Source organism: Aythya fuligula, chromosome 2, assembly GCF_009819795.1.
Source record: "Aythya fuligula isolate bAytFul2 chromosome 2, bAytFul2.pri, whole genome shotgun sequence".
Taxonomy (NCBI): domain Eukaryota; kingdom Metazoa; phylum Chordata; class Aves; order Anseriformes; family Anatidae; genus Aythya; species Aythya fuligula.
The window spans coordinates 60,381,202-60,401,132 of record NC_045560.1 but is presented as its reverse complement, the minus strand read 5'-3'; the positions used below and the strand labels follow the sequence as shown (position 1 = coordinate 60,401,132).

Genomic DNA, 19,931 nt, shown 5'->3' with positions numbered 1-19,931 from the left:
ACTGGAGCAGGGTTGCTGCCTTGAGGGATTGAACACCCAGATGAAAGCAAGTGGTGAGAGTGGGATCCAAAAGCAGCATGTATATGAGAATATATACATCTTCTCCCTGGTAGGCCTCCACCCTGCTCAGCTGGTGAGGGGAGCAGGATGAGACTGCCAGTTCCATTCGTATTTGTACTCTGTGCATATCTGCAATTTCTGTGGCTGGTGGTGTACACAAGTATATACGTGGTGTATATGTGTGCTCTGTCTGTGTACTGACGAGGAATACATGCTCAGCCTCACTACTCATTGGATCTGGACGTACAGAGCTGCAACAGCCTTGCCTGTGTCAGGATGCTGGATCTGGGCCAATTCCTCTAACACTCTCCCATGTAGCAGCATGAGTTACCTGAGATGCATCAGCCTCCTTTTCTTCTCCCTGAGGTTCTTCACCTTCAGCAACAGCCTCCTTTTCAGTGACAGCACCGTCACCAGCTCCTGCTGCCACTGTCAGACTGTCTTCTGCTGCTGCTGTCCCTTTCACTGCAGTTACCACCTGTGAATAACAGGAAGGAGAAACCTTTCAGGACACAAGTTGTGGATATCAGCTGGAGATATCCCCTGCTCTGTGACCTCCTTTGGCATTGCCAACCCATGGCTTTGGTTCCATGGGGTTTCCCCTGACGTATGGGGGAAAGCAGTGTGGGAGGCTGCCATCCCGTGCCTGATGTGCTGTGCAGGGAGCATAAGGGTAAGCTTGTATGTACAGTGAGGTTGATTAACAAGTGGGAGAGAGACATTTAAGAAACCTCACTGTGAACATTTAGCAGAGTCCACAGGTGCTATTAGTGTAGTTAAAGTTTGTCAAGACTTGTATTTTTCTTATCAGATCTTCTATCTGATAAGATACGCAAATAAAACGTGCTCCTTCCATTATCCTCTGAAACAGTTATGTGACTGCAATCTCAAGGCTTAATTGCTTCCAAGCTACATTCTGTAAGAAAAGCATGTTCTTAGGAACAGGCTACAAGTCTTCTCCAGCTGCTATCACCTACCTCTAGACCTGGGCTGGCTTCGAGAACATTGCCTTAATTATAGACTCCTTTCTACTTGCAATTTGGGCTACATAAGCAGAAGCAAATATATTCTACAGATGGATAAAGATCAGAAATCTTCAGATGTCATCAGATATGAGAAAAAATAACTGTACATATCTGTATACAGGTCAGTATAAAACAAAACCAAACATGAATAAAGGCCCAAGCAGGTTGGATATGACTGAATCATTTGTCATGAATCCATGCCGAAAAGTGAATGTGTTTCGTTCCAGTTGTTGAAAGGTGGATAGAAAAGTACCTTCCTGTAGATCAGTGTTAAATCCATCATCCAGCAGATACTATTGCTATAATTTGTTTATCAACCTAACATTTGTATTGGTACATACTGGCATATGTTAACAGTATTGGAAGTGTATTTATACTGGATTCATTCTAGAGGTTGGAGGGTGAAGGTAAATTATGAAACACATTCTGTTAATCCAGTTAACTTCAGTATGGAATTTTTAACACTGAAGAAAAACTGTTTTCTAGGTACCTATGTCAATCTACATTTAGCAGAAATGTCTCCAATCTTCAGTTAACAGTCTGCTGCTCCTTGTTTCTTCAGCTTGATCTTCCCTTCATGGATGAGACTAATTCAGCTACCTGAACTGAACTTGAACTGCCTGCAATTGTTCATGGGCATTCTTCAGACATTGTTTTTTTTAGCAATACCTAATATTGAGCACCACTCCTATTGATTGCTATTAATTAATGTGACAAATTCTTCTGGAGTCCTTGAAGGCAGAAAATACTACAGTGTTTTGTAGAAATTACCAGACCAGCTTTTAGCTTGAACTAGGAAGTCTGCTGGTGAAGGATGCTCTGTCATAAACAGAAGTAACATCGAAAGACAGGGGCAAACATTGGCATCTCCTGTGACTTGTAAGGTATGCAAGCCTGTCTCTCATAGTATTGCCAATTTTAGCAGTCTTGACCCAGGAAGATATTCAAATAAACGGTCGATGTGAAAGCCCTGGAAGAGACTAGTATGTAACAGGGAGAACAGAGTGCATGTCAGATTGATTTTATACCATGCACTTCTAACAGCATGCTGCAGAAATCGATCTTGCTGTCTGTTGTGATTAGGATCAATGCTTCTTTTTTATTTATTGGATTTGTATAGCCCGTTTTATTTCACAAAGGAGGAGAATTCTAATTTACATGAATCAGCTCTCAAATAGTCTGCACCAAGAGGGTGACACTCTCACAGCCTGTAGCTGTAACACGCTGAATGCATACCACAGCTCACAACTGCGCAATCATTAATTCTTGTGCCTTAGAATACAAAAACAAAGCCAGCTAGATGATTAGAAGAAGCTTTTACAAAATCTCATGTGTACTAACACAGAATGAAACTCACTATCAGCCTCAAATATTTTTGATTAATATTAAAAGAAAGGAAAAAGGAAAAAGAGGCGATTCAGTCCACAGAATTCAGGACAGCTGGCATCCCACACACAGCTATGGTGAAACACGCACTTGTGGATATAGTTATCAATCTTACTTAACTTCATATTGAGAACCAACCCCACAAACCTGTTTTACATAACATTACACAGTCTAACAGTGTTCCAAACTAGTTATTTCTAGCAGTATTATCGACACTTGGAGAGTTTCCCCATTACAAAGGAGAAAAAGAAGGGGCCATCTAACATAATGAGGGCTGTGATAAAAGAACCACTTGGATTTAACTGCAGTAAAAGTGAATGCTTCTTTACCCAACAAGTAGCTGATCCATGCAGTTGGATTTCCACTAATTAACAGCACTGTCAGCTCAGTACAATGCCACAGATTTGGCAGCAGCAAGAATGAGGCCAGGAAGAGGAGAAGGAGGGCTACCGAGTCTGCAGCTGGGGGGCTGTGGGAGGAGCTCACTGAGCAATGCTGATTTTCCAAAGCTGAAGATCTAACTCCATGGCTGGGTTCAGAAAAGGACCGGGTAATTTTTATGACAATTAGTCATAATTACAGCTAAGCCAGCTAACATAAAGCCAAGAAGAACTAGTCATCATGCTTTAGGGAACATATCAATTGCTTGCAAACCCTTGGAAGACTTTTTGGGGAATACCAAAGAATCAGTTATGAAAGGTACATCATCAGAGGGACCATCCTCCACTGGAGCCAGGATATCAGTTTAGCAAATAGCTTGATGCCTGACAGGAGCTCTTCTGCATTCAGCAATACTGCTCCTTCAAACAGCACACAGGGTCAAACTTACCAGAGAAAAGACCTTGACTTTCTTGACTTTACAAGGAAGTGCATTGGAAAACTGGGGAGAGATACATTTCAAAGACTTAGCCTTGGTGATCAAGGGATGGCAAGGAATTTCGTCTGGGACCAGAGCTGTTGGGAGCAATAAGCCAATGCTAGAGAAGCAATGCAGACACTCTTGCACTGTGTCCACACCAAGAGCCACAGCAACTGGGCTTGACCTACCACCTCTGTCCCGTACATTCCTGCCAGAGTAATTCTACTGATTTCTACGTGGGTGCGTCAGGACTGCGAGGAGTACAGTACCAGTGAGTCAGTGTTGCGGGTCACTGGGGAAAAGCCAGCCCCTGGCAGTAGGGCCTCATCCTGACTCAGAACTGTGCTGCTCGGGAGGGACAGCTGCTGGCAGCAAGCCTCACTTCCCAGTAACACTGGGGGAGCCTGGAGCCACATAAATATACGAGATTCCAGCAGGGCTAATGCCAGATTTCTTTCTCAAACTCTACTTCTCTTCCTGCATTTAGTATGTAGCCTTCCTCCTGTGCTGCTCTCTGTGTACATTTGAACATGTTATTGAATTGCTTTAGTGTAAAAGGCTTCAGAGTGACTTGTTTTATCACCTCTGAAGAAGTACAAGCAAAACGCAACCATTAGATTTCATGCATGCCCAGCTACAGAGAAATTCAGTATGTCATAGAGTCTTTCATAAAGCTGTCCTGAGATATTTATCATTCTATACTGCTGCAACAAGCAGTTTGTAAGGTAGGTCCTGCTCTGAGTGAGAGTTGTTCTGATGCCACAGCTGGGTCACAGTTGCATTGTATTGGCTGCATACTGATAACATGAAAATGACAAATATATATTTTTGCCACACTTCTCTTGAAGATATTAAAGCACAGCCACACTCCTGATGTTCTTCATATGTACCTCGCTCTCTTTCTCAGCAACTCCAGTTGTCTCTTTATCCCCTGCCTCCACACTGTCCTGCATAAAGAGGAAATATGGTCATCACCTTACTCATGCTGAGGGAATGGCTGCAGAGAAATAGGCATTAATCAAGCTCAATGAAGGCATAGCATGTATGGGATGCAATGAAATGAATGGTGGGAACTAAATATGGGATAGAATACAGCAAGTAGAAAGATTCTTGCTGTCAGATATCATCTGAATTAAAAGTAGCTGTAGGCTAAAAAAAAAAAAGAAAAAGAAAAAGAAAAAGAAAAAGAAAAAGAAAAAGAGAAAGAGAAAGAGAAATAGAAAGAGAAAGAGAAAGGAAAGAAAAAGAAAAAGAAAAAGAAAAAGAAAAAGAAAAAGAAAAAGAAAAAGAAAAATAAAAAGAAAAAGAAAAAGAAAAAGAAAAAGAAAAAAAGAAATAAAGCCTTTTACTTATATCATTGCCACTGTGCTGGAAGTGCTAAAGACAATTTAATTTATTTTTGTTATCAGTATTTGTATTTTGGAAGAATTTTTAATAACCAGCAACCCACAACACGGCTGACCTTGCAGTTTTCCATCAGCCTCAAATTTCTCTCACCCAAGAGTCACACTGTTCTCATTATAACCTGGTGCTTCCCCTGAAACTCACCAGACTTCCCAGGTAAACTTTCTAAAGCACTTCTTCTACATATGTTGGATTGCAACTCATTTAAAGGGATTGCTCAAAAGATGGGTCACAAAGTTCATCTTTTTTTTTTTCAGAATTGCCTTTCTTTTGGTCCATATTAAGTGATACATACAGTAGGTGCCTGACATCCAAAAATTAGACATGTGTCAGTGGCTTTCTAAATCTGACACCCATGTAGATGTTCAAGGGATCACAGCTGCACTGAGCAGTAATGGGCTCCCCCCAAATAATGCTTTTTACAGCACAGATGGTATCTAACATCAGGTTCCTTCTCAGAGAAGCCGTAAAACTGCATGAGTTCCAAGTTTCGGAAATGAGGAAAAACAGGCACTATTATTCCCAAACTCTGTGGGACAGCTGTGACCTTGCTGGTTTCCAATTCTACTGCAGCATGTAGGGATTTAACCTGCAACAACGCTTCTTCTGCTTGGGCTTGGATTCAGTTTTGGCTATTATTCCACCTAGATCAACAAGTGTAGGTCTAGTAAGGTCAACAAACTATCAAAATTGCTAAAATTCAGGACTGATTTCTAAAGATGCTTTTCTAAGGAGAAGTAGATCAAAGCCGCCTTAGAGAAATCTACTTTGCTAATAAATTTTGAGGCTGTTTTGCAAACACAGCTATGTCAGATTTTTCAGAAGACCTGTAAGGGTGAAGACAAATTATGCAAACCTATGTGAGAACACAGTAACTTGAACTGCTTGGACTCACTTTAGTGATCAGAAATTAGTTAGACCTCAAGTATTCAGGCTTCAGCCAACTGCCTCCACATGCCTGCAATGGTCACTCCAACATTTCTAGAAGTTTCAGCTGAAATGCTTACATGTTCCTTTTTTAATAAGAGGATGCTGAGTTACATCCAAACTTCACATCACTCATGTTTTTTCTAATCTAATCTTCTAGTATTGCCTGCAGTCACCTCATAAACCCCAACCGTGTCCAGATGCCAGGGCAAGGCAGCTGCTGACAGCAACGTTACCATGGAAACCTCTCATAGCTTTATCCTGTTAAAATTACACTGTTATATAACTTTTTTTTTTTTCCCAAATCATTAATTTTTGTTTGAAGCTGTCAAACCTCTGCCACAAAGTCCTGTTTTTTGCAGTAAGTTTGAAAGAGATTATAGAGGGTCTTAAAAAAAAAATATATATATATATATCAACTGCAAAATACATATTTCTTACTAGCAATGCATGAATGCATATAATTACCCACAGAAGTCTTGCTCTTTTTTTTCTTTTCTTTCCTTTTTTTTTCTTTTTTTTTTACAGAAGATACATACACATATGTTTCTATTGCCCATAAAAGCCATATGTCCAATGGGAAGTTGATAGATAAACACTTTCCCTATTTTTGCTACAAAAAAAAGTGCTGAATTTTTCCCATCATCTGTATTTACAAGTCAATTTGCCTTCAGAAATGAGCATCATTCTGCACTTTATTATCAAGAATGTGCCAGTCCCTGTCCTTCTCTTAATAATAACCTAGTGGTATTCTCTTGTAAGAATCCCATCAGCCAAGCTCAGAGCAGTACTTTGGGCTTCTTCGTAAAATCTGACACGTACATACCTGTATTTTCAAATGACAACTGTTTTTCAGGATAACTGAATGCAGTTATGGTAGGAAAAGGAAAAGTAAGGGGAATTGCCCTGCTTCCTAAGGATTATTTTGCACTTGTCAAATTAGCTTCATTGCTCTTTTGATTAGCTGTAAGCTGGGAGTTAGAAAAGGGAGGCATGGTAGCAGGAACTGTGCCATTTTTAAGGCATGACAGCCTAGTAAATAGGAAGACTAAAAAAAAGTCTGAGGTAAGTAACACCCCAATTCCCTTAATAGAGTAAAATCTGCTTCTGCACATCTCAAAAGAAGAACACTGTTCTACATCAGTTCCCTCTCATTTTTGGAGGCCATATATTTTTCAATGGCCTCACACGCCAATCTTGTACATGTACTTAGCTGCAAGCTCCGAATCTGGACACAGATGAGCACTCTTCTATATCTGACCATTGGACTGCTCTCCCAAATTACATGCTCTGCCATTTGGGTTCCACAAGTTGTACCTAGAGTGGGATTCAACCATAACTGGATACCCTCTAAGCTGGAGACTCTTTCTGGGCCTGTGCTGTACTTTTTCAGTGCCTGCAAAGAATTTATCAGAAGGCAGTTTCGTATGTGCCTACACACAGATTTGAAAACCACAGTATTTAGCTGAGTGTCTGAGTGCTTTAATGGGAGAACATCAGAGTCCAGACAAGCATCAGACTCAAGGCACAGAAAGGCTCTTTCCAAACTAATGAGCATAAGGAAATAAAAAAGCTGATCTCTGAGCAGAGCTGTGAACTCCAGGTGTTGAGTTTCCCATGAATGAGAATAAGAAAGGGAAATAACAAGACTTGCTAATCTTTCTCTTTGTTATACCATACACTTACCATCTTTGTTTGAATGTAAAAAATTGATGTGGTGATACGGGTATTATTATTTGAAAAGAAATCAATCTGCGGTTAATGCATTATATCCTTTATCCTTTGGATTTTATGTCTGCCTTTGGGGATACAGTGGAAATAAGGAAATGTGTGCAAATGCGTGCAAAAGTCCATGCAAGAAGAACTTTTTACTATGGCTGGCTTCAGTTGTTCTGGTGCACACGGTGCTTCTGGTCCTTTAGTTACCTACCATTTTGTCCCCCCCACCAAAATAAGGATCAACTGTTGCCATTAACTAATAGAAATGGTATTTGTTCTAAAGGAACAAGAACATGTAATAATACCTCATACAGCAACTCTGATGAACTCTTGTAAGAGTTTTGGCAATATTGTTTGGGCAGACTACGAAACAGAAAGTAAAGGAAACCAAATCCTGAGCAGGGAATGGTACCTTATCCCCTAGACTACCCTCTCTTCAATTTAAATTAAAGCCCTACCAATAAATTTACTACAAAGTTCTTACAACAAACAATGCATGCCATAAGTTCTATGGGTTAATGTGATTTGACAGAAAATTTGCTACAGAAAAATTAAACTGATTAGTGGCTGTGACTACAGTCTGGAAATTACTAAGACCAATAAAAGATTCCTATCAGGAAAACATCTATTAATATTTTACAACTCCAATTTATAAGTAAACCATCACTCATTAAGTAAATGAATGTGGAACTGCTATTGAGAAATGACATGTTTTCATCTTTTGAAACACTGTACTTTTCCTTAGCTTTGATCACATTTGTTGTTAATTCTAACCTTCAGAGCTCTTTTTTGTGAGTCCTGGAAAGCACTGCTTGAAATAACAACCCCTTAGAGCCAAATGAAGAATGACTTTTTTTTTTTTAAATAAATGCTTTAACTTATTTTCCCAGATATCTCTCCCAAATTAGTAAGGACAACTTCATAAATAACAAAAGAAAACAAACACACACACACACAAAAAAAACAAACAAAAACCCACCAAGCACAAACCTAATCAAAACTGTTTAACTTCTGTTTAATGCCTATGACCATCCTCCTGGATTACTACTAAACTGCCACTCCCCACTCCCAATAGCTCTGCAGTCCTTTGCAGCACCTACTGGAAGGACACGGACCAAGTATTATTATTATTATTGTATATGTAATACACTTCTCAGTGATGGTCAGGCAGCAAAATGCCTGAAAAGGTCATGCCAGCTGATGAGTGAAGGAGCGGTGAATGACCACAGCCTGTCACTTAATTTGCACTTCAGACATACAACAGATTTTCGAAATTCATCTTAGTGCACAAAAAAAAGGACAAGACTTCCCTTCAGAGAGAGAAAAAAAAAAAAAGACATTTCCATCACATTGTTTTCTTCATTAAATCCTTACAGAAAAACAAGATAAAGCCATCTAGAAACAACCTTCAAAGCTGCATTGACATTTGTTCTTCTACATTATTTCCTGCCATTCATTTACCAGAAAAGGACTCCTGACCAATACTGATTGCCCATCCCTCCTCTCTTCACTTTCCCTCCCTCCTTCTTTATTCCAAACTATCAAATTTACTCTGACTAGATGTGAGACATTTTAGACAGGAGTTTGACAGAACAATGTGCCTCAGACAGGCAGTCTCATTGTTTGCCTTACTATAGAGTTGACAAGTTATTACTGTGATTTATATCAACTCAAAAGAAAACACATATGGGGGAAGAGCCTGGTCTCTGCAGACTGTGGGGCCTCCTTACTTTGTGTATGTTATCGTAGGGAGATGATGTTGAGATTACTTGCTCCAGTGTTTGCTACGGATATGAACAAGAAGTGAATTAAAAAAATTGAAACATACTCAAAATTCATGCAAGTGTAATCAGAATTGAATCCTATTCGTAATTCTAGGAAACACACTGGGATTGCTTTCCCTCCATTGCCATGCTGCTGCCACACCTAGGAGTCCACAAAGAATGGGAAGGATTGAACAAAATCAGGGATTATCTTCCCTCTCCCCCAAAGTCCTCTAGAGCAGTATTGTGCTCCCTTCCATCCACGATCCATGATTTTTTCTTTTTTTCTTTGTTAGAAAGATGGGAGCAAGGGAGGAATGATTATTAGGTAGGTGCTGCAACTAAACCTCATCCCTGCCTCTTCATATCATTCACATTGCATACCATTTTTTAATCCCATGGTATGAACAGTTGTAACCACTCAGGTAAACTCATCAATCTTTTTTTGAGAAGGTCATTAATGTCGTTAATGGGTGATACTCCAGAGCCTTGCACACGGACACTAGTATTTCCTCCTTTCTGATGAAGAGAGTTTGCATAGCATCACATGTGACTTTTGTATGGTCCAACACCATTAGCAGATAACCAGCCTCTCACTGGTGGGTAGGGCTTCATAACACTTTCAAGCCAGCCCTCAGTTGTGTTTGTATGCTCTCCTAACACTGTCCCCTTGTGTTAGTGACATTAGCCAGCCTGTAGTCATCAATAAAAGTCACCATCAGGCTTGTGGTGTCTGGGCCATTGCAGTTATCAGAAATGTTAAATATGATCAACTCCACAGACAGACCCGCGAGACAGTACATGTCTCTGCATATCTGATAAGTCGATGCTCTGCACTGACTTGTCTGCAGGTGCCAGATACTTCTACTTTCTTCAGTTGATTTGCACCCTGCTTAATATTGTTTCCCAAATGGCAAAATATCAAATGCTTTACTGAAAAATGCCTACTTTTATGATAAGGAGGGCATCACCATTTCTACTTCATAGATAAAGATACACAGGGACTTGCCCAAAGCCAACAGCAGGTTCAGCAAGCTGAACCCAGTTCCTCTGTGAACATTTACTGCACTGAAATGTGCTTGATGGTCAATGAACACAGCTATGAAACTTCCACTGGCTTCTGTGGCAAAGGAACTGACCCAGAAAATTTCCACTATTTCTGCCCAGATTTTCAGCAGGAATTTGCAATGGTGCTCAGGTTCAGCCCTCACATTTTTACTCAGCAACATGGAATGTGAGGGAAAACAAAATATTTGGGGGTCATTTTATTCACTATAAAAAGGAATGATTGGCCTTTCCTGCATCAGAGAGGGTGTCTCTGAGTATATCAACTCAGATCCCCCAAAACCAGCATTCTGCAGTATAACTGTACTGTACAACTTCCTGTTGTACAGTTTTACTGTAGCACTGTACAACTTCATACCTAGTCAGCTTCTGGTCCAGTAGATTTCTGTTCAGACTTTGAACAGTTATTGAATCGAGGACAGCATCAGTACTGTCAGACTGGCAGCCTACAAAAACTGGTGCATTTCTTTTGGGGGGCTTGTTAGCCAGTGGGTACCACCCACCTCCAAGGCATCTTGAAAGTAGTATGTAGAAGAGGAACCTTAATTTGACAGAAAGGGTATTCACTGGGATACCTGTTGTAAAAAGGATGCTACCCCTACACGTATCATCTCAGACCACCTCTCATTTTGTAGAGATACCAAGTACCCTGCTTTGCTCTTCTTGCAGAGCTGTTATTTTTTTCTCCTCCCTCTTTTCCCCAAATACTGACACCTACATATTTCCTCCCATACAGGTGCTTTGGAGTTTCCTCCTTGGATTGTGGCTAGCTTATAAAACCGTAAGACTTATAGATCTTTATATTACAATCACATTTTGCTGGTACTTTCATGCTCTGGCAAGGGCCACACAAGATGTACATTGTCTTAATGCTTACAGCTCAGCTTAAAATAAAATGAGAAAACTGCTAATAAGGTCATTTATAAATGGCATCGATTCTTTCCCCTTCTGAAGTTCATCTGGAATCAAACAGAACAGATAAAACCACAATCTTTCAGCTGAACTTCAGTCTAAAATGCCAGTCTTAAAAAGAATGACATTTTAGGGCCCAAAGCAGCATGCATTGCTGGAGAGACATGCTGTGATGCAGTCAGGTGCTGGAGAAACCAACCACAGATGGGCAGTGAATAATGGAAAGGATGGCTGAAATGCAGCAGGCACGTTCACCATGATGAGAGGTGGCTCAGATGAGGCCGGTGGAGTGGACACGGGGGACAGGTCACTCACCGCAGCCTGCTCTGCTGGCTTGGCAGGTTCAGCAGGGATGGCCTCCTTTTCCCCAGCAGCAGCAGCAGGGGTTTCTTCGATCTTGGGTTCTCCAGGTGGAGCTTCTTCGGCCTCAGTCTTTTGTTTTATTGATTTTTAAGTAGACAGTGGAAAAAGTGTTGAGGAGCATGTAATAGTGGGGCGAGAGGAAGGGAATGGGAACTCTGCCTGGCACCACAGTGTTGCTTCACTCCTGGCAGGCTCTGTGTTTGCAGGACTTTGCCAGGGAGAAGATGGCAATGCTTGGCATTACAACACCTTGTTACTGCTTAGCATCTACAGGGCATCTGCATCCTCAACGTCCTATATGTAAACTGAGCCAGACCTATATACCTCACTTGTAAAGAAAGAGAGCACTACTTTACTGAGTTACTGAAAGTGGCAGTGAAAACGAGGGAAAAGTAGTCAGTTTGCTCAAAAATGCTCCAGAAAGTGATGGCAAGGCCATGCGTGTTCCAACCTATAGCTTCAAATATGAGTTTTTAAAATTATCCCCCATTCTGTAGTTCTGTCAGTTCTCAGACTCCTTCTCCAGTAAAGGGGGGAAGGAATTAGCAGAGACCCTAACAGTTTTTACATACACACTGACTGCTTCACACTGAATTCTGGAAATGTGAAAGTCATCCCTGGTTTATTTTTAACTTAAGCACTTAAGCTCTCAATCACCTACAAGGCATCCATTTATCAATTAACACTATTGGGATTCCTACCCTTTTAAAATCTGGGATAGGATTTTTATTTTTTATTTTTTAGCAAGTAGATATAGTAAACATCACCAGCCCTGCAACACATTCAGTCCTGTAACAAAATAGCTCACAGCAAAATCACAGTCTCCGTTGGTGCTGTCACCTTGCAAATACGCACACATACAAGGGGAGAGCTGCAAGCTGTGCTCAGCATATTCCATTTATAAAGATGGCTGACTCAACCATTTAAAATAACCCCAGTAGATTAATTTGCCATGAACAAATTGCTCAGCATAATAAGAAGCTCGAAAGCTATTTAGCTGCTTTGGAGTTGATAACATACAGCTGGATAGAAGGTCTCCTGTGATGAAGAGACAGCTTCCATGAAATGCTTAAAAAAATAGTAAAATCTTCTCCCCCCTGATATTTTTCAGGAACACAAAATGAAACAAAACAACATGGCCTTTCACTTCTTTTCCCACATATTCCTTAAGCAGACTGGGTTTTTAATGTGGTACAGAGAAGTCTGCCTAAACAAGACCTTCAGGATTTGGCACAGAATAAAGAAACATTCATTATATTATACCACACTGTGCAGAAATCTCTCTCGGAAGTGTGTTAATACCAGCTCTAGGGAATTTCACAAAGAAGAAACGGGACTGAAATGAGAAACTCAAGACAGATTTATTGCAGGTAAGATGACTAATGAGTTTCCTGAGGTTTAATGCTGGTAAAAACTTTCAGGCTTAAAACCAAGGGCAAAATGTTATAATGCAGATTCTGTTGATGTGCTTCTAGTGACATGGGCAAGCAGTCTTCAGACTATTTACCACATTTGAACAACAAGTAAAAATACTAAAAATGCTCTCATTGTACTCAGTAACCATTCAGAACATAAGCACCACCACAGGCATTATATGAAAGCCACATTAAATACTATTCAGTATCATGCTGCTGTTCTTTTGTAGCTATAGCACTTGCGCAGCAATGCTGCTATTCCACATTCATACTCCAGGCTAACCAAGGACTAACAGAAACTAAGAAACTGCCAAAGTATTATCATTGCCAAAAATATTCCCCACCCCTTTATTATGCCTACTATTAATAATGTGGAGGAGAGATAAAGCTACAGTAATATTGGGGTATGTAAACATCCATCATGTACCATCACTTCCTTGATGTACACTAAACCATAGTTCCCATTCTTGTCATTTCTTAACTGCAATCAGTGAGGAAACTGTTTGACTATACCTTTGAAAAATAAAAGTATATGAGGAAGCCTGTTTTTCTTTTCTTTTATGCTGTGCTATCCTTGTGAAAGGCTTTCAGTGAGTAAAGATTTACAACTACAGTGATACTCTCACTTACTCTTTCAGGTTAAGGTTTTGTGAATTGGAGGGTGGAAAACACGAACAAGGAGCAGATATTTTGGCACAAATTAAAAATGTTATTCTTTTTATAGATCATTTTTAAGGCAGCAAAAGCTACCACTTACCAAAGTCTCTGTCACATTCTCGTTTGATTGCACTGTAAATGCACCGGCATCCTAGATATAAAAATGAAAATCAATGAGACAATATTTGACATGGAATCTTTGCAGCTGTCTAAAAAAGACCTGATATTTTATAGCTTATTCAGGCAAAATCATCTATAACTTCACCTAGAATAAGTTGGCAAATAGATCATCTAGATAGTTATTAATATTTGTTACTAGATAAGCAATATTAATATTAAAGACACTATTCTTTTCAAGTGTATATTCCACGATTCTAAGCTGTGCTAAATTATTAAAGCAGTGAAGAACCCTTCATTAAATACATGAGAATGACAAGGACTTTGTTTCAGTCACACTGCACTTCAAAGTGGAGAAAGTCCAATTTTTTTTTTCTTTCAGACTGCATGTACATGTGCATGGGGAGTACACTAACTCTGAGCTACTTTCACTTCCTTGTGATCCTGGTCTTTTATTTGAATAGCAGCTATAGTGCCAAGTAATTAGAGATACAAAGTTCTACATGCATTAAGAATGTACAAAAGTGGAGAACAAATTTTTTCAATACCTTATTCAGAAATGTTTAATATGAAAAACATTGATGGGTCCCAGTCCTACTGTGAGGGTGTAGGCATAAAATTTTTATTTCCTTGGGGCAAACATTTTGCCTCAGTGAAATGGGATGGAAGACTTATGTTTTTGTCTTTTCTTATAGATCTTTTACTAAATTAAAAGACCTGGAGTAAAATAAATAAGCACTGAAAGGCTCATTTCCAGCCTTGTAGATGCTCAGCTTTTTTGTATGTGCTGAAAAATGGTGTACAGAGTGTTCTGTGGATATGCCATTCTTTGAAAAGTTGCTGGAACTTAACAAAGCCCTAGATCATCTGCATTACAAATTGAGACTTAGGCACTGCCCTGGAATTTGAGAGCATAAGTATGGGATCTTCACATGCTGCACTGCTGCAATGCATAATGCAATCTCACCAACAGCAGACCAGTAAACACTAGGGCTTAACTTTCAGATATATTTTAAATGAAAATAAAGTTGCAGAAATAGATAAATTACATTTTATATATATATATATATACAGTTACTGAAAGTATGCGAAAGCCATGAGGAAGCCATGCTTTACAAGGTTTGAGGGTAGTGAGAAAAACAAAATAAAATAAAAACAAACAAATATCCCCACAATGAAAATGCTAAACCAGTTCATTTCTGAGAAAAGAAATTCAGTCTTGCTAAGGCCATGGGAATTTTCCAACTAAATTCAATCAGGCCAAGAGTAGTAGCATCCTGGTAACATCTACAAATACTTTCTGAGAACAGACAAGTTTAGGATTTGGGTCACTATGACATTATTGTACAGCTAGTCTGAAGAACAGATTTTCCAAAACTGTACAGCTAGTCCTAATCTCTTCTCAACAGCACAGAAAAAAATAAAATCTCAAAACTTGTTTATTTCTTACCTGTGCAAATCCATTAAATGCAGTGCTGGATGCCTAAGTAGAAGTGAAGATCAGAACAAATTACCATTTGTTTACTAGAGGAGAACATGAGTAAAATATTTCTATTTGCAAAACAAAAATAAGCCAGACCAAAAAAAAGTAAATTAAAAAAGAACAAAAGGAAGGGCAAGGCAGCAAGATATATGAAAGTGCTATTTGATAACAGGTTTCACACGCTTAAAGAAGACACCAAAATAAAAAGAAAAAAAAAAGAGAGAGCAAGTATTTTTATATACTAAAAAAAAAAAAAAAGGCTGTAGATGCATTTAAAAGTATATGTATGAAATACAGAAGCTGTGAGACACCACGTGCCTTCAAAGTGTGAAGCTTCATTCACCTTTTTGAAATGCATTTTTGTCAGCCTGTTTCATTACATGGCTGAAGGGCACCACACTATGAACAGTTGCATGACAATTTTTCGAAAAAGAATAGCAAGGGCTTAGGAGGGGTACTGGGAAACACACAAATGGATTGTTTTGAAACAACAAGGTTATGCATGGCCTAAGGAACTCTTTGTCTAGACTAGGCTACACACTGGGGTAGGTACCTCTTCTTTATCAGCCTCAATTTCCTGGTACAACAATCCATATCTCCGGTTAGCAATTTCATCTTCAGATAAATCTGAGCTGTTGGTCTCATTGTCTTTAGGACTAGTTGAACTCTCGGTGCTAGCATTTCGGGAATTTCCCATTTGAAACAGAGCCAAGGGTCTAGCTATTTCCTTGCTGGGTCCAGGATTGTTAACACTTGCTTGCTCCCCAGGCAAGCCTTGTTTTACTGGTTCCTCCTGACTTTTATTGCTTGTGCTTACACCTACTTCTCCCCAGCTGTTATCAGTCCCTCCCAGGTCCTGTGTAGACCATTTATCACTAATGCCTAACCAAGCATTTTCCATGTTACCTTCCTCTGCGCCTTGCTGCTGGGGGAAAAAGGGCCAATTATCCAGTCCATTGGCTTGGCCATCTGACAGGTTAGAAAAACCCCAGGAGTCATTAGTAACTGTTGGATCCCAGTTTGCCAGCCAGGGGTCTGTTTCCAAGACTTCAGAAATACCACTGTGACTAGGATGCTCTTCAGTGACTGCTGCTTCTGCCCTACCTGTCACTTGGTCTTCTGTATTATCCAGGCAAAGATTACTGCAGTTTGTGCTAGCAGCATCATGTGTCTCAGGCATCAATGCCCGCAGTTTTTCAGGAGTAGCTTGGCCTTCATCAGCAGCACTACCGTTTGGAAGGAGGCTGATGCTACTGTCTTCAGGTCCTTTACCAGACTCTTCTGCACTGAACAATTCAGTGTCACACAGAACATTTCCAGTATTTGTAGGGTCCTTTTCTGTGTGGTCAGTTACCTCTAAGTCAATGTGCTCTGTCCTGTTTATACACTCCATGGATGGATTCTCTCCAGTAACATTGTCATTTTGGTCTAAGCCATCCTCAAACATCCTTTCATGGTCCTGAGTCCAAACACCAAAGACTCTCTCAGGTTCAGTGTTAGTGCTTTCTGTAGTTTTATAGTCATCCACTACTACTTTGTCCCCATCTTCCAATCCTGTGCTCAGCAATGCTTTTTCTCCATCTACCTCTTCAACAACATTAATGATATTTACCTCTTTGAATTCTTTTCCCTCGGGATTTTCTAGGTTAGCAACACTAGCTCTCCCAGCTTCACCATTGTTATCTTCCAACTCATGTAAATTTTCTGCCTCTGTGCTGACTAAGCTTTCACACTCTGAATTTGCTAAACCCTTATGAAGCTCTGCCTCAGTATTTCCTTTTGTTTCACAACCTTGCTCTTCCATTTCCTCTGTACCTTCTAACTCCTTGTAGTTAACAGCTCTGGTCCCTACCTTTTCACTTGACTTGTCGCCTACCCACAGAGGCTCTTCTTCCTCATGCTCTTCCTCTGACATTTGCACATCACATGGGAGGGGTTTATCCAACAAGCTATCAGTTCCTAGGACGGGTGTCTCAAAACTGGTTATGTTCTCTAAAGGCTGATTGGTCACCACATCTTCCCATGGGACATTTTTAGCATCCAATAGGTCCTCCAGTGAAGTCCTCTGGTTTTCAGCTACTGAAGCAGACCCTGGTGCAGCATCCTCCTGCTCACCTACAGCAGGCCAAATACTAGCAGGCAGCATACCCACGGATTCGCTTGAGGTTTGCTCTGCACCAGGGAAAAGCAAAGAACTGCCTGCAGTAATTTCCTGGCTGACACTGGGTGTGCTAACATCTAGGCCCCAGTTGGGAGAACCTAGATCAGTTTGGGTTCTGTTAATATCTTCTGATGACCCAATGTTTGGGGTTTCCTCCATGACCAGGTTACACAGGGAAAGACTTTTTGAAGAGTCAGGCTTTAAGCAGACAGAAAAGCAAAGAAAAAACACAAGATGAAAAAGATAAAGGCGGACTTGATGAAAAAACACAAAATTTATATTTTACTATAGCAGTTTTAATTTAAAGAATGAAAGTAACTAAATTAGCAGTTTAAGGAAAAGCTTTGTGGCTTGCAACATTTGGAGGCAGTAGATTGCAATCTAGAAGAGCGGCACTGATAGACAAAACAGAAAACTATACATTATACCACATTGAATAAAGCATATATCTGGAGTGGTTGCGATTTTGGGGGGAGGTTTGCTTACCGGCTGCACCAATTCGCTGCTTGTCTGTATAGAAAAAAAAAAAGTATATATAAAGCATAGAAAACAAGATTGTTGTTGTTGTTTTCTGTTGTTAGAGCACAAGTTCATTAATTATTATTACCTAACCAGCAGCAGTTACAAAACTGGTGTGGAGAAGCAGCAGAGTCACTCTATTGAAGACTAATCACAGGCCCCTGATTTTAAGCCACGCTTTTAGCCACTGGACTGTATGAGAAAAGAAGTTCTACAGGTACACTGAATATTTCTCACGCCTTGCCTTCCTCTGAGACCCACTGACATTTTTATCATGGGTACCCTATTACATCTCAATTGAAGGGAAGAATCACTCTGATACAGCAAACACAAAGGAGGTAACCAAATTGGTATCAGTGTGCAGCTTTGATACTCCATCACTGCACCATGAAGAGGCATTTGCATCCACACACAGTAAGGCATCAAGACACAAAGCCAGCTGTCTATACCACTACTTTGAACAGATACAAATTCTGCAAGGAAGATCAACAACTACTCTGCACTCAGTATGAAGAGGAACTCCATAAAGGTCGAGTAGTCCTAATTTCAAACATTTAACTGTGAAGCTCATTACTTGCTTTTTTTTTTTTTTTTTTTTTTTTTTTTAAACTAAAGCAAGGAGGGAATTAATTATAATACACAATACATACATAACATTAATGAGCTATAAATAAAACTGCGGAAAAAAAAAAAAGACAATGGCAAAGATATCTACTATTAGTTTAAAGCTATAAATCTGAAATATTTCTGGGTTATTTTAGCTGGTCTAGATACTGGTAACCTTGCAATTTTGGCTAGTATGCCTATGTGACTTTTTCCAGACTTTATTTAACCTTTCCCAGTAGAAAGAAATGAGTGTTTAATATACATCATATAAGCCATGTGTTCACAAAATAGTGCTACAAATCTGAATGCACAAGAAACATTCACAGATTTCTGTGCTGGCTGAATCTGAAAAAGGTCAAAAAATGGGTGTTCCAGGCTGCATGTCAAATCAACTCAGCTATCTCCATGACAAAAATTGAAAGAAAACCTACGAAAACAAGCTGTTTTCTTCCTGCAGATGATTAAGGAGGTATTGGGGAGGTATTGGGGAGGCAAGGACAATCCCCAGACATGGACTGTATATCTCGAAACAAGACACTGGAACTCATGATAAAGAAGCGGCAGACGGACAGAGAAACAAACGTAAGGACTATAAATCTCAAAACTGGACATTGGAATTCATTATAAAGATACAACAAACGGAAGAATTGGCAACAACCAGCTCTCGCAATTAAGAAACATGCCAATTCAGCAGATTCCTGACCAAAGGTGAAAAGTACACTGTGAGGAAGACTCGGGGTCTTCCTCCCAAAGACCCCTGCCCACGTCCCAAAGACCCCTGCCCACAATTCTTGGAAGGCTCTGCGCAGGCGCAAGGTGCCAAAAGACTGATTAGCATGAGAAGCGAGGGAAGGCGGGGATAGGTAATGCATATGTATAGGTGCTTGTAGAATATTGATAGATTGATTGTATAAATTCAAGACTGCTTTCTGCTTTGAGTATGCACGATAGGTGGAGAGATCCCCCGTGCATCCAGCGCTGCAATAAAGAATATACCACTTAAAGGAATTTCGGCTTCGATCTTTGAATCACAGATCATTGTATCTGATTTGACACGAGGAGGTGTAAAGAAAGATCTCTGCAGCTTTCTAAAGCAGCAGCTGCTTTTGTGAATAAATCCAGTTCACTGTATGCTCACTATTAAAAGAACAAGTTAAATTTTCTCTTCACTCCTGAACTGTGAGAAAATAGGTGCCCATTGTGTTAAAATCCTACAAGTTAAAGGAAATATATCTTCAGACAATTAAGAGAAGTGACTAGCATCCATTCCTACCTTCGGAAAACTATAAAGCAGATGAGAATAAAAGCAGCAAACATTTAGCTGTAATGATCGTGAATCTTATTAGCCTAGATTTCTGGCATCATTTAGGTTTTGTAGGCCAAGCAAGAGAGATATTTTTTTTTCCCTGTTGGTTTTAAAAAAATCCCAGGTGGTTTCATATACTTTAAAGTGTTTGTCATGGTCTATAAATTCTGTATCTTGCTTCTGG

At 39.9% G+C, this 19,931-nt stretch overlaps 1 protein-coding gene across 3 annotated transcripts in view; it reads right to left on the bottom strand.

Moving 5' to 3' along the window:
• AMPH (amphiphysin) overlaps positions 1-19,931 on the bottom strand; it is a 133,327-nt gene that overhangs the window by 7,594 nt on the left and 105,802 nt on the right. Inside the window, exons 14-19 of one of the 3 annotated variants that reach the window (XM_032182090.1) lie at positions 17,803-17,826; positions 15,123-15,155; positions 13,656-13,706; positions 11,436-11,552; positions 4,221-4,277; positions 392-538 (exon numbers count right to left, since the gene is read on the bottom strand). In XM_032182090.1, the coding sequence (XP_032037981.1) occupies positions 392-538; positions 4,221-4,277; positions 11,436-11,552; positions 13,656-13,706; positions 15,123-15,155; positions 17,803-17,826 (429 nt within the window). The remainder of the gene's footprint in view (positions 1-391; positions 539-4,220; positions 4,278-11,435; positions 11,553-13,655; positions 13,707-15,122; positions 15,156-17,802; positions 17,827-19,931) is intronic. The other 2 variants (XM_032182092.1, XM_032182093.1) reach the window with 2 other exon arrangements.